Below are 13471 nucleotides of genomic sequence, written 5' to 3' on the forward strand. Positions count from 1 at the left end.
GCCCACAATACTACAATGGGACAGCTGGGGATCATCAGGGGGAGGGGCCTCTCAGTAGCAGAGGGAGGGGTCCTGGGGAGATGCCAGGGCAGTGGGACCCTGGCCTCAGACAGCTTCCCTGAGGGAAGCTCTGGGGTTTGCGTGAAGTCACTCAGGCCTGAATGAGACTGTCAGAAGGAGAGGCAGAGTGTCCCCAAGACTTCCTGTTCCCTCGGATAGGATGTGTCCCCCATGTTCAAATTCACAAGCAATCCCTGGACGAGCTCAGCGTGCCTTGAACACACTCCTGTGGATGAATGTGGGTTTGTGCTGACCAACAAGTAACTCTTGCTGCCTGCGTCTACTTGTTCCTCAGTCCAGACAGCAAGAGTTTCAGGTGCAGACCCACAGTCACTTGGAGCGGGGGGGTCAGAGCAGCCACAGAGAACAAGACTATGCTTTGTCTTTTTATTATTCTTTATTTACTGGTCCTACCAACATGACCCTTTACCCAGGCCCACTGTTCCTATGTGCACTGGTTTTGCAGACACTCACGCCGTATGTCTGGTGTCCCAAGTCGTGACTAATTTCTCCTTCCTATTCCTTTTTCATGCTGGGCCTTGTTTTCTCAGAATCTCAAGGCATTTTTTTGTTTGTTTGGGTCTGTGTAAAGGTTCCTTGGCAGGAGAACATGCATATGATCTTAAAATAAAGACAATATTCTGACACTAAGGTAATGCACAGAAAAAAATACAGTACTCAGACATCATTGCAAATAAATACCCCATACAGATGAAGTTTTCGTAAATGTAACATTATTTCTTAAGAATCAACACTGTAAGAGAAGGTAAAAATAGGGGTCCCTACGACTAGGAATAAGAAATGCTTATTCCAGGAAACAGAACTCTTTCATTCCTGCTACGTATATTATTATAATTTGTCCTGAATTTTGAAGAAGGGAGGAGACTTCCTCTTCCTCCGCGGGTACCAATTCGATCATTCGCGCAACCTCGCTCAGCAAAGCAGGACGGGACGCGGACCTGGTTTGCTAAGGGGCTTCAGCGACTTCTGTTTCCTGAAACTGACAGTGATTAGTTACACCAAGCAAGAGAATACAGAGCGTCTCTCTCTCTCTCTCATTTGCAAAGAGCACTGCGGCTCACCCTCACCCCCTGCCCGCGGCCGACAGGGCCGGCGCCCCCGCCCCCGCCTCCGCCTTCACAAACATGGCGTGCTATTCACACAGCTTGCTTAACTTGTCCCGCAAAGTCCATTCGGTTCCCAAAGCACACCCAAGGTTTGCGTTCACTTTCGTTTACTCAGCCCCTGAATCTGCAAGGATCTGCGCAGTAAAGCATCACTGACTAACAGAATTTTGTACAATTGCTGTTTTCTTTCCCTCGATGAAGACGCCCAGGCTCAGGTCTGAAGGTGCACACCTGTTCACACGGACGGGGCCACACAGGCCCCCAACATTCCCAACTAGCTCTTCACTGCCTGTTTTAGAATACACCAAGCTGGGACACCTCCCTTAACCGATGAAGGCACTGCTGGCAATGGTTACTAACAAAAAGGCGTTGAAATAGAACACCTTAAAAATCAACGACTGTAGGATTTTCTAAGTGTACCATAATTTGGCACAACAACCAGAGTAACAAAACAATTCCAATTTGGAATTTCACTGGTACAGTTGTATAAAATTCTGTTAATCAGTCATGCTTCACAATGTCCTAAAACCCAGAAAATTCTGGAATTTGTAGGTAATACTACTCATTCAATAATTTATCCTTTTGTCTTCAAGTGCCTTTTACTGCTTAACCAGAGCAAAGGTCAAGTTTTCTTCTTGTTACATTGAACTATTCCTAAGAATAATAATAATACAATATGAAAAAACCCCAGAATCGGAATACCCTGGATTTCTTAATGAACATGGCATTTAAAATCTGTAATTTCAAACACGAACCACAATGCCGTATGATCTAAACGGCTGCTGAACCACAGCGTGGATACAGTTAGCTGGGCTCCTTGCCGGGTTGAAGCCTTCACCTAAACAGCCTAGAGCTACACGCGAGAGGACACGTCTGTGTCCCGTGCTGATATCAGATCAACACACTACTGGGAGCTAAGACGGAGCGCTGCAGGACCACGAGACAGACTACGGCATCTGAGACCATCTCTATGCCAGGGATTAAAGAAGCAAATATAATATCAAAGTATCAAAAGTGCACAGGTTGATCAGATAAAAAAGGAGCGTGTGTAACAGGGAGACCCCAGTGGTGAGTGTTTCTAGAGGGTTCCTAAGCGAGCCTGGTGGTCGCCGTCCAAGCGGGTTCTTCAGCACTTGCACAAAGGCCTTTCCAAGCAGCAGCTGGCAGCATTCTCAACATTAAAGCTTTTTTTTTTTCCCTCTGCCATTAAAAACTTGGGGAATGCTATTTTGAAAAGAATTGCAGTGGCATATCCAAAACCATTTCTAAGTGGACTTTTAGGCTGCCCTTCCTTCCTCTGCGTGGGCCCACGGGAGGGGGGAGGGGCTGCAGTGTGACAGGGCCGGCGGCCGAGTCCTCCCAGCAGCTACTCTACAGCTGGAAACGGGAGAAAACAAGACAGCGTTAGAACCTGTCAGGCAACTGAAGCTCTCACCAAGCCGTGAGGGCACAGGTGTGTTAGTTGGCAGCGGAGAAGACCTGCGTGTGTTAGCGGGGGGCCGCCAGCTCCAAGGGCCTCGTGAAGACCCGTTACGAGTCTGGAGGGAAGCGGCGTGCCGGGCTTGGCGAGGAGGGCAGAAGCAGTGTGCGGGGCCAGCGGGCAGCTGTGCCCCTGCAGGTCCCGTTTGCTGAAGGGGGATGGCCTGACACCTCAGGTGGAAGGGGAATCCAAGACCTGACATCCCATCAGCAAAGTGGCCGGGGGCTGGGGACGGGCACTTGGAAGGGAGGACACATATGGTCCATCCTACGCAGCTTCACCACCCTGGCGGTCTGCCAAACCCCAGTTGGTCTGGGCAGCGCCTGGAGTCTGCTGGGGACTGAGACACACTTGGCAACTGGGGAAGAGTGGAACGGGGGCAGACAGCTGTGTGTAGGGGCAACGCAAACTCCCCCTCTGGGCCACAGAGAGAGGAGGCAAGGACTTGCATCCAGGGAGACTGCAGCTTTACTGCTGGTGGCCCCCATGGATGACGTGACAAGGAGAGAAATACTGGGAGAGGTTCTGCTGCCAAAGCTCTGGTGTGGCTGCTGCCTCTGAGAACGGGGACATCCTGTGGCTGCCTTTCCCGCCTGTCACCACCCCTCGGAACTGCACTGACTGCCAAGAAGCATATCCTTCCCACTGTGAATCCGAGAACCAGCACAGGGTCCATGCAAGGCTCCTTTCCCACACTGGTCTGGGCTCAGGCGACAGCTATGGGACCCAGTCCCTCATTTCAGCCTGGCTCCCTGGCGACTCAGGGGGTTTCTAGAGCCCTGTTTCTTGGGAGTGTGAAGCCCCCCCGGAGGAAGGCCTGATAATGGGCAGAGGGTGAAAAAACCCACCCGAAAGCTGGGGACACCCTACGTACAAAAGGACAGAGGTCTGGCCAGGCACTTGGGAAGGTTTCCTTATTGAAAACAAACCCAGGCCTTTGGCTTGCCAACTGGTCACCTTGCAGGCCACCAGACAAGCATGCAGATCTCAGAAAGAGAAGCTGGGCTGCCGAGCTCTGGCCTCAGGGTGTGGCTAGGTGTGCCTGCGCCTCGAGCACGACCGGTGCCCAGTGCACGAGTGTGCCTGGGCTGGAGGACGCAGGGCTCAGGGCTGCTCTATCTCTGGGTTTGGGGAAAGGAATTCGGTACTTCTGTCCCAGATATGATTTGCAGCGAGATGCTGCACAAACTACAAAGTAATTCTCTCTGCAATCTGTGCCAAGCACAGAGCGTCCTCCGAGGCTGCACCTGGGATGCAGGCTGGAACCTCTAACACTGCTTTCTGGGAGCTGGCGCAGCACGACTGCATCAGACACATGCAGGGAACATGCAAGTCTCAATGCAGGTTCGGCCCCTCCCAGCGCGAGCCGACGGCACCTGGGCCCTGGGGGGCCACATCTTTGCCAGGACGCACGGCTCCAACCCCACCATGACTACTCCACTGAGAGCTGTGAAGGGTGGTCCTGAGGGGTGAGGAACAGACAGAGCTCGCGGTGTCCAGGTGGAGCAGCAGGCTGCCTCGGCTAAATTCTTCCCTCTGTGCGTTAGTCACGGTTAAGGCCAGCCTAGCACCATGGTCCCGCTGCTGCCGGGTTAGTTGAGGTGAAGCGGACAGGTGACGTGCGGCAGGTTAGCTGCAGCGGGCGACCTCGCAGCCCTAATCACAGTAAACGTTATACTTCTCGCCGCAGAGCACTTGGGCAGCGAGCCCGGCACCCTCAGCCCTGTCACTAGCGCAGGCGCAGGTGTGACTTACGCTCGGGGTGCCAGGCTTGGCCTTGGAGGTGGCCTTGGCACGGCCCCGCCGGGTCTGCTCATGGTCCAGCTCGAGCAGTTCCAGCCGCTGGGTCAGCGCCAGCTTCTGCTGGATGGCCATGCGCAGCAGCGAGTTGAGTGTCTTCTTCTCGTCCTCGGCAGCTGCCAGCTGCCGCTGCATCTCATCCAACTGCGTGATGTACTCGTCACACCTGTGGGGGTGCAAGAGGCGAGCGCGTGGCTGAAGGACCTGGGAGAGCCAGCAGAGTGTAACCTCCAGGTGGCCAAGGGGCAGCAGGCTAGAGGTGTGGTATCACCTGGCTCTCAGGCTGTGGGGATGAACCTGAGAGCAGGACTTGGTCCTGGAACAGCCCATGCACACGTAGGTGCTTAGTAAGTCTGGGACAAGTGGCCAACCAGAGCCTGGGAGAGGCACACGTGGATGCCACAAACAGCCCCATTTTGGCATCTGCTGAACCGTGACATGTGCCCCCATGCGGATAAGGAGCTGGGTCTGTCCCTGGAGGAGGGAGTGTGGCCTGGGTGGAGGGGGCGTTGGGTGTGCCCACCTTACACCCCGTCCACGGGCCATCAGCAAGCTTAATCCTTGCCCAGAAGTCTGCAATCTCAGTTCCACCTGAGAAGCCAGGCTTTTAAATCAAACGATGTAAGGAAGCAAGGGTCAACACAGCATGTGCTGAAGGACCGACTCACTGGGAGCTCTTCCCCAAGCATTCTGCCCCGGAGGAGAGAAAGCTTCCAGAGAGGCCTGGAAGTTTCTTTCTTTGTCTTTGCTCCTCTCCCCCACATCACTGAAATGCAGGGCATGTCCAGCACCCTGACACGAGGTGAAGCAGGCCCTGAGCTCAGTTCTAACCCTGTTTAACCCAGAGCCTCAGCCTTCCTACCCTGGAGGATGTGCCAGGACCATTCAGGGGACACCCCTCCATGTCCCCCTGACATTGGCCAGCAGGTGGCGCCGCAATCCTCTGAATAGGGAAATGCCCAGAACCAGGTTTCAAAGCAGCCTCCACTTCCCCAGGTTTCCGGGCCACAGGACTGGCCTAAGGCAAGCTGCTGCCCACCACCTTACAAACTCCAACTGGCAGGATCAGAGGGGGAACACTGGGGCCCAGGACTGCTGGGATGGGAGCCTTCCTTCTAAACCTACAAACTTCTCACCAAGTTCTAGGGGGCAAACTCCTCATCTGTCAGTTACTGACCTCAAATACAGCTTGTGTAACTTGCCCACCTGTTTCCCCTTCGAAGCTCATGCCTCCAGCCTGGCCACTAGGGACCTGGCCTCTTAACCTTTTGCTTCCAACTTTCTCACGTCACGTGCAAAGAGGAGACAAAATTGGGGCCCCTGGATTTTCACCAACAGCAGAAATGTGATTTCCCACAGGGCCAGGCTCCCGGGCTGCTGAGCAGCGACAGGAACGGTACGTGTTACCTGGTGGCGAACATGGCACGCAGCGAGGAGAAGGTGGCCGCGTCCTCCTTCAGAGCCTTGAGCTCGTTGCGCAGCTTCATCATGGTCTCGGTCACCATGGCCTTCTCGTTCTCGTACTTGCTCTTCAGGTTGGCGAGGGCCACCTCTGCCGTCTGGGGGTCAGAGAAGCAGAAGATGGGCAGGGGACAGGTGCAAGGGAAGCCCTGCTGCCTCGATGAGTGCCCGGACCAGGGCCCCAGCTAGCCTGCGGCCCCTCAAGACCCCGGCCCCTCCCCACAGCGCTGAGTGACATTTCCTCACGTCCTTCCTGGAGCAGCAGGACCAGCACGGGGTGGGGGTGGGGGGCCAGGGAGGGTGAGGAACGCCCCGCCCCGCCCGCTGGCCCACGCCTGCTGGACCCGAGCGCCATGCACACCTGCTTGTTGGCCTTGAGCACCGTGCGCAGCGTGGTGATCTGCTCCCGCTTGGTGCTGAGCAGCGACTTCAGCTTCAGGATCTCCTCCATGAGCGCCTCCCGGTCCTTGTCTGCTGCGGGGCCCAGCTCCTGAGAGGCCAGGCGCTGCCGGGACAGCTCCGTGGTTCGGTCCACGGCTGCCTGCAGGTGCCGTATCTGGTCACGGATGATGGCGATCAGGTTGTAGATGTTCATGGGCTCCCGGCGCGGGTCACTCAGAGGCGAGGGCAGTGAGGAGCCAGGGGAGGGACTGCCGTCCCTGGCCCCCTCTGTGGCTGGCGGGCCCTTGGGCAGGGCCGGGGAGTGGCGCCCGCGGGCCTCAGGGTTCTCACGGTAGTAGTCCAGCACCACGCGGGCGGGCGTCTCGTTGTTGCACATGCACACGTGGTGGTACAGGCTGGCCAGCTCCTCGCTGAAGGTCACCAGCTCGTCCTGCGCCACGCTCAGACTGCCTTGGGTCTCGCCCGCGACGTCACTCACCTTCTTCAGCTCCGTCTGCAGCCGGGCCAGCAGCTCACGGTCCTGGCGGCTGGCCTTCTCCAACAGAGAGACCTTCTCAGTGAGCGCCTGGCTCTCGGCCTCATGACGGCCCTTCTCCTCGGCGCGCTGGGCCTCGCCGGCCTCGTGCGCGCTGCGCAGGGTCTTCAGCTGCTCCCGGAGCTCACCGGCCTCGGCCAGGGCCACGCGGTACTTGCAGGCCAGGATCTCGGGCCCGTTGATGTCCACCTCATAGTAGTCGCCATCCTCATGGCTGTCTCGCTCCTTCTCGCTGTCCAGGGCCGTCCGGCGCTCCTTGCTGGCCTGCAGGCGCCGCAGGGCACTCAGGTTCTCCGTGAGGCGGCTCACTTCCTCGTGCTGCTCCGACAGGGCCCCTCGTGCCTGCTCCAGCTGCTTCTGAGTGTCCTGCAGGGTCGCCAGCAGGCCCACCTTCTCTCGCTCCATCTGCGAAGGCACAGAAAGGGCCCGTCAACAGCCCACAGGCGTCCCTGCGCTCAGAGGGCCTCGGACAGTCCCAGCAGTGACCACAGCCAAGCCACAACCATCACCCTGCTAGCCTCTGGCAAATTCGGGTGGGATGTCACACGTGGGGCTGTGATGGCTCCTTCCCTCCAGACGCCTGCGGGGATGAGTGACCCCCTCCTCAAAGACATGTAGCAAACCAAGGGACCAGGCTGAAGACCTTGGGGTTCTGCTCAGCTGGGGCAGGAAACCCTGATGTGACCTGTCTATAGGACACAGCACAGGAAACCCTATGTGGGCTCTTCAGAGGGACATAAGAAAACCTCTGGCAGTGCCCAAACTTCAATCTTGTAATCAGAAGCCTACTTCCCTGGGCACCTTCCACCTGCAATGCTCTTCTACTTAACAGTAATGCAGTATTTAAACTAAGTATAAGTAAAAGAAGGTGCACCACACCGGCAGAGTGTCAAGCAAGTGCTGTCCGGGTGGCCAGCACCATGGGCGGGCAGGACTGGAGGCAGGGATGGGGAATGCGGGCCCAAGGCCCAGGGCTGTGATGAGATCCAGGCTGGGTGGGATCCCCGTGCCACCTGCCCACTCACCTGCATTAGCTGCTGCTTCAGCTTCTGGATCTCAGAGATGTTGAGCTCGCTGAGGAGGTCGGAAACGAGGCTGGGGGAGGGCGGTGGGAGGCCGTCCTTGGTGGGCGTGGAGGTCTTGTTGTCCAGTGGCAGCTTGGCGAGGCCGCCATGCTCGAAGCCGTTGGCCAGGGCCTCGGCGTCGTCAGTGAGCTTGAGGCCGTCCAGGGACACGTGCAGGTGGCTGGTGTACAGGGAGTCGTTGATGCTCATGTAGTGCGACAGCTCCTTGCGCAGGCTGTTCTTCTGCTCCCTCTCCGTCTTCAGCGTCTCCAGCGCCTCCTCCAGCTGCCGCTCCGAGATCTCCTTGAGCCGGATGGCGTCCTCCAGCTGGCTGTTGAGGTACTCGGTCTCCTCCTCCAGACGCTTGATCTCATGCTTGAGGCCCTCAAATTCCACCTGTGAGAGAGAGGGCGACACTCTGCTGCGCCCGAGGGATCAGGAAGCAGCAGCAGCACGCCTGCTCCGCAGATGGGAGGCTACAGATGCTCAGAGGCGCCCACAGGAAACGCCTGTGACTGGGACACATGTGCACGTGACATGAGCAGCACAAAGCCTGAGACATGCTCGGGATTGGAGACTCCGTGGAAATCAGAACACAGCCACGCTGCCAATTTATTAGGAGCCTTAAAAAGTTACCAAGTGTGTGCTGATTTTAAATTCTACAGAACTACTAAAGTAACACACTAAGAGTTGCGTAAGTATTTTAAGATACATAAAATGCGTACCTAGATGTGCACTGTGACCACTACCTCTGATCATATTTCAAAAATGAAGGAACTAAAGCTCCCACGGAAGCAGGAAGTGCCTCGGCTGCACACACACCCAGACTGGGAGAGGCTCACACAGGAGCAGGAGCGGCGGAATCCAGGGTCGCGCTTGCTAAAGGTCTATTTGCAGGTGGACAAGACATGAGCAGACAGAAACTGATGCTTGATGTGGGTGCTCAGGGTCTATGCGCCAGTTAAAAAACATCTATTCTTCTGTGATATTTATGCAAGAAATAAGGAACAAAACCACTCAGAGGCAGGACTAAGGGTCCCTGAGGGTCGAGGACCGGGGTAGGAAAACACCAGGGAGGTGCTGGGCTCTACCACGTGTGGCCCAGGGCCCGGTTTCCCTCGTCAGGATGCGTGTGTGTGACTGCAGATGAGCAGTGTCACAGACGGCCTGATGCGTGGCCGGAGGCAGAGCTCCTGTGTTCCTAGGAGGAGATCCACTCCCTGCTGGCTGTCAGGGCCTCAGAGGCTCTGCTGTCAGAGTAGATACATGGGCTATGCTTCCCTATGCAGGATTTAAATACCCAGGTCTCTGATGTTTGGGGTTCCTGGGATAAAGGTCCTTCCAGTCCCCACCCTGTAGAGCTACGGTTCTAGGAGAGGTGGGTGGCAGGTGCAGGCCTTGAGGGGCCTGAGGGCCCAGGACCAGCTGGGTGTCCCAGCACAGGAAGAAGCGATCATCCTCTGTCACAGGTGGAGGCGACCCTCCTGCCCCTGTCCTGTCATTGGTGGAGGTGACCCTTCTGTCCCCATGCTATCACAGGTGGGTGGAGGTGACCCTCCTGTCCCAGTTCTGTCCCAGGTGGAAGTGGTCCTACTCATCCCACCCTTCGTTAGGGTTACTCAAGGGCATGAGATGACAGCGCAGACGTCTCCACACCGCTCCTTAAGGCCCACCTGGCTTCGAGGCCCAGGACCACACGAAGGTCAAAGGGGGCTGGCAAACCTGAGACAGTAGGGGGAATGGGTGAGCCGACAGCTCTAGGGTCCTCCAGGGCACCTGAGAGGAGACGAAACTGGACACCTAGCCTCTGGCATTTTTTGGTGTCACCTCTTCATCACCTCCTGTATTTCTTTCCATTTTTGTTGGGCCGGGCCCACGTCCACATCCCTGGACCACAGCAGAGCAGGGCCGTCGGCTAGCACGAGGGAGGGAGCACCTGCAGCTGCGGGGAGAATGAAGCAAGGGTGAGGCCGGGCCTGGCGCGGACACTTGCCTGGTTCTGCCGGAGCACAGACACCTGCTTCTGCAGGCCGATGTTCTCCTCCTCCAGCTCCGAGTAGTCCTGCAGCAGCCGGGCCTCCCGGAACTTGTACTCCTTGATGTCGTCCCGCAGCCGGCCGCGCTGCAGCTCCACGTTCTGGTTGATCTGCAGCGAGGAAGGCGGGTGTGAGCAGCCTGCCCTCGCTCAGACGGGGGCTCAGGGCGGCCAGGCCCACCGTGGTGACCCGCACGGCCAGGACTTGGAGTCCCAGGCCTGCCACGTTGCCCAGTGCGGTCACCTGAAAGGGAGCTGGGGCCCTGGGCTGTGTGGTACAGAGGTGGGCAGTGCAAGGTCTCAGCCAGCTCTGACCTTTGGTTTCTTCATCTGTAAACGGGGTTAAAAGCAGTTCATCACACGCTGCTGGTACTACGTCCAGTGGTGCAGCGCTATGGAAACACTCCACAGCTACTTGAACAGTCAGCACAGAGTTACCATCTGACCCGGCAATGTCCCTCTTTGGCATTCACCCCACAGAAACGAAAACACATGCACACTTGCGCACGAATGTTCAGACACTATTCACAATAGCAAAGATGGAAACAACCCACCTGTCCACCCGCTGATGAAGAGATAAAGAATATATGGTGTATTTATATGACTGGATGTTAATCAGCCATAATAAGAAATGATATACTGACACCTGCTGTAACTCAAATGAATCTTGAAAATAATATTCTGAGTGAAAGAAGAGGTGTTAGTGGTCAATGTATTGTATGAATCCACTTGCATGAAATGTCCAGAACAGGCAAGTCCTTAGAGATAGAAAGCCGATCAGTGGTTGCTGGGGAGCAGGTGGAAGGCAGGATGTAAAGTGACTGCTAAGGGGGTTTCTTTCCAGAGTGATGCAATATTCTAAAATTGAATTTGGGACAGTGCATAAATTTGTAAATATACTAAAACCCACTGAGTGTACACTTTAAGTGGGTGAGTTGCAAGGAAGTGAATTATCTCAATAATGCTGTAAAAAAAGAGTTCCTGCCTTTGAGTTGCCTTGAATATTCAAGTATCATGCAGGCAGAGAGGCGAGCGCAGACCTAGCATAAACTCTGCAGTTAAAACTTTTGGACAGCAGCATGTAAATCAGTGAATTAGAGCCCTCCCTCACACTACACACAAAAATAAACTCAAAATGCCTGAAAGACTTAAACTTAAGAGAAGACACTATAAACCTCCTAGAAGAAAACATAGGCAAAACATTTCTCTGACATAAATCTTAGCAATGTTCATCTGAGCGCAGTCTATCCAGGCAACAGAAATAAAAGCAAAAACAAACAAATGGGACCTAATTAAACTTACACGCATTTGCACTGCAAAGGAAATCATAAGCAAAACAAAAAGGCAATCTATGGAGTGGGAGAAAATATTTGCAAAACACGAGACTGACAAGAGCTTAATTTCCATAATATACAACGTAATAACAAAAACCAGCTCATACAATTTAATAACAAAAAAAAACCCCAATCCAAAAATGGGCAGATGACCACACAAGCAATTCTCCAAGGAAGAAATACAAATGGTCAATAATAGGCCCATGAAAAAATGCTCAATATCGCTAATTACCAGAGAAATGCAAACCAAAACTACAGTGAGGTATCAACTCGTACAGTCAGAATGGCCATCCCTCAAAAGTCCACAATGACATGCTGGAGAGGCTGTGGAGAAAGGGGAACCCTCCTACACTGCTGGTGGAAATGCAGGTTGGTGCAGCCACTGTGGAAAACAGGATGGAGATTCCTCAAAAGACTAGGAATAGACTTATCATATGACCCAGGAATCCCGTTCCTGGGCATATATCCAGAAGGAACTCTACTTCAAAATGACACCTGCACCTCAATGTTCATAGCAGCACTATTTACAATAGCAAGACATGGAAACAGCCCAAATGCCCATCAACAGATGACTGGATAAAGAAGATGTGGTATACTTATACAATGGAATACTATTCAGCCATAAAAACTGACAATGTAACGCCATTTGCAGCAACATGGATGTTCCTGGAGAATGTCATTCTAAGTGAAGTAAGCCAGAAAGAGAAAGAAAAATACCATATGATACCACTGATATGTGAAATCTTAAAAAAAGACAAATGAACTTACTTAAAAAAAGACTCACAGACATACAAAACAAACTTATGGTTAGCAGTGGAGGGGAAGGGATAAATTGGGAGTTCAAGATTTGCAGATATTAACTACTATATATAAAATAAACAAGTTTCTACTGTATAGCACAGGGAACTATACTCAGTATCCTGTAGTAGCCTATAATGATAAAGAATATGAAAATGAATATATGTATGTATATGTATGACTGAACTATTATGCTGTACACCAGAAATTGATGCAACACTGTTAACTGTCTACACTTCAATAAAAATAAATCAATAGACAGACAGACAGGCAGACAGACAGACTGTTGGGAATTAACCAGCTGCCACGATGTGCTGTGTGCCAGGACCAGGTCCCTTGGCTGATGTTCTGGGGCCATCTTGTACATCACAGGATATTTAGTAGTGACTTGAGCCCTACCCACTGGATGCAGCCCCCTCCCCTGTTGTGACAACTGAAACTGTCTCCAGACATGGCCAGTGTCTCCTGGGGGCAGAATGGTGCCCTAGACAAACTCCCCATCTCACCCCACATTTCCGTTTCCACTACTACAAGGAGCCTTCCCCACATATCCACAAAGATCTGACACCCCGAGGCCGATACCACCCAACCTGAATCCTTGGCTAGAAGCACTGTCACCCACCGGGCCTCACAGCTCGCTCCAGCCTCCTCTCCCAGCATCCTGGCCTCTCTGCTGGTACTGAGGTTCCTTGTGATCACATCCATGCATATGCTTTGTAGACAAGATTCTAAGAGTCCATTTAAGTACACACAGAACAGCAATGTTGGACTGGTAAAATGAAATAGGACAGAAAGAAAAGAAAAAAAAAAGAAAAGAAAAAAAGAAAAAAGAAAAGGAAAAAAGGAAAAAAGAGAAAAGGAAAAAAAAAGAAAAAGAAAAAAAGGAAAAAAAGGAAAAAAAAAAAAAAGAAAAGAAAAAGAAAGAAAAAAAAGAAGCAAGCAACAGAAAGGGGAGAGAGCCATTATATGTATCAAGCACTCCTGACAAATGCTCACTACCAAAACCTCCAGCAAATGGAAGGATGCAGGCCCCTCACTAAGTGGGAGGTACCCAAGAGCCGACACCAGAAGAAACAGACACCCAGTTACTGACTGGAGAAAGGCAAGGCTCACCCAGGAAGCACAACTCCTGTTAGGACTCGAGCTGTGACATCAGTTCTTCCCTGGGTCTCCAGCCAGCTGGCACAACCTGCAGATTTTGGACCTGCCAGCCCCCACAACGGAGTGAGCCAAGTCCTTACAATAAACCTCTCAATCTCTCTCTCTCTACACACACACACACACACACACACACACACACACACACACACACACACACACACACCCTACTGGTCTGCTTCTCTGGAGAGCCCCCACTAACACAATGACTGACATA

General features: G+C 53.5%; 1 protein-coding gene across 2 annotated transcripts in view; it reads right to left on the reverse strand.

Annotated features, from left to right (window-relative positions):
• Positions 1 to 438: 438 nt before the first annotated feature.
• The window catches only part of BICD2 (BICD cargo adaptor 2), a 54187-nt gene continuing 41154 nt past the window's right edge, over positions 439 to 13471 (reverse strand). The window contains exons 3-8 of one of the 2 annotated variants that reach the window (XM_045504612.2): positions 9923 to 10075; positions 7891 to 8325; positions 6290 to 7270; positions 5875 to 6026; positions 4423 to 4633; positions 439 to 2564 (exon numbers count right to left, since the gene is read on the reverse strand). In XM_045504612.2, the coding sequence (XP_045360568.2) occupies positions 2559 to 2564; positions 4423 to 4633; positions 5875 to 6026; positions 6290 to 7270; positions 7891 to 8325; positions 9923 to 10075 (1938 nt within the window). In that variant the 3' untranslated portion in view covers positions 439 to 2558. Of the gene's footprint in view, positions 4634 to 5874; positions 6027 to 6289; positions 7271 to 7890; positions 8326 to 9922; positions 10076 to 13471 lie in introns of both variants that reach the window. The other variant, XM_074362995.1, reaches the window with a different exon arrangement.

The sequence above is a fragment of the Camelus bactrianus genome, chromosome 4 (genome assembly GCF_048773025.1).
Source record: "Camelus bactrianus isolate YW-2024 breed Bactrian camel chromosome 4, ASM4877302v1, whole genome shotgun sequence".
Taxonomy (NCBI): Eukaryota; Metazoa; Chordata; class Mammalia; order Artiodactyla; family Camelidae; genus Camelus; species Camelus bactrianus.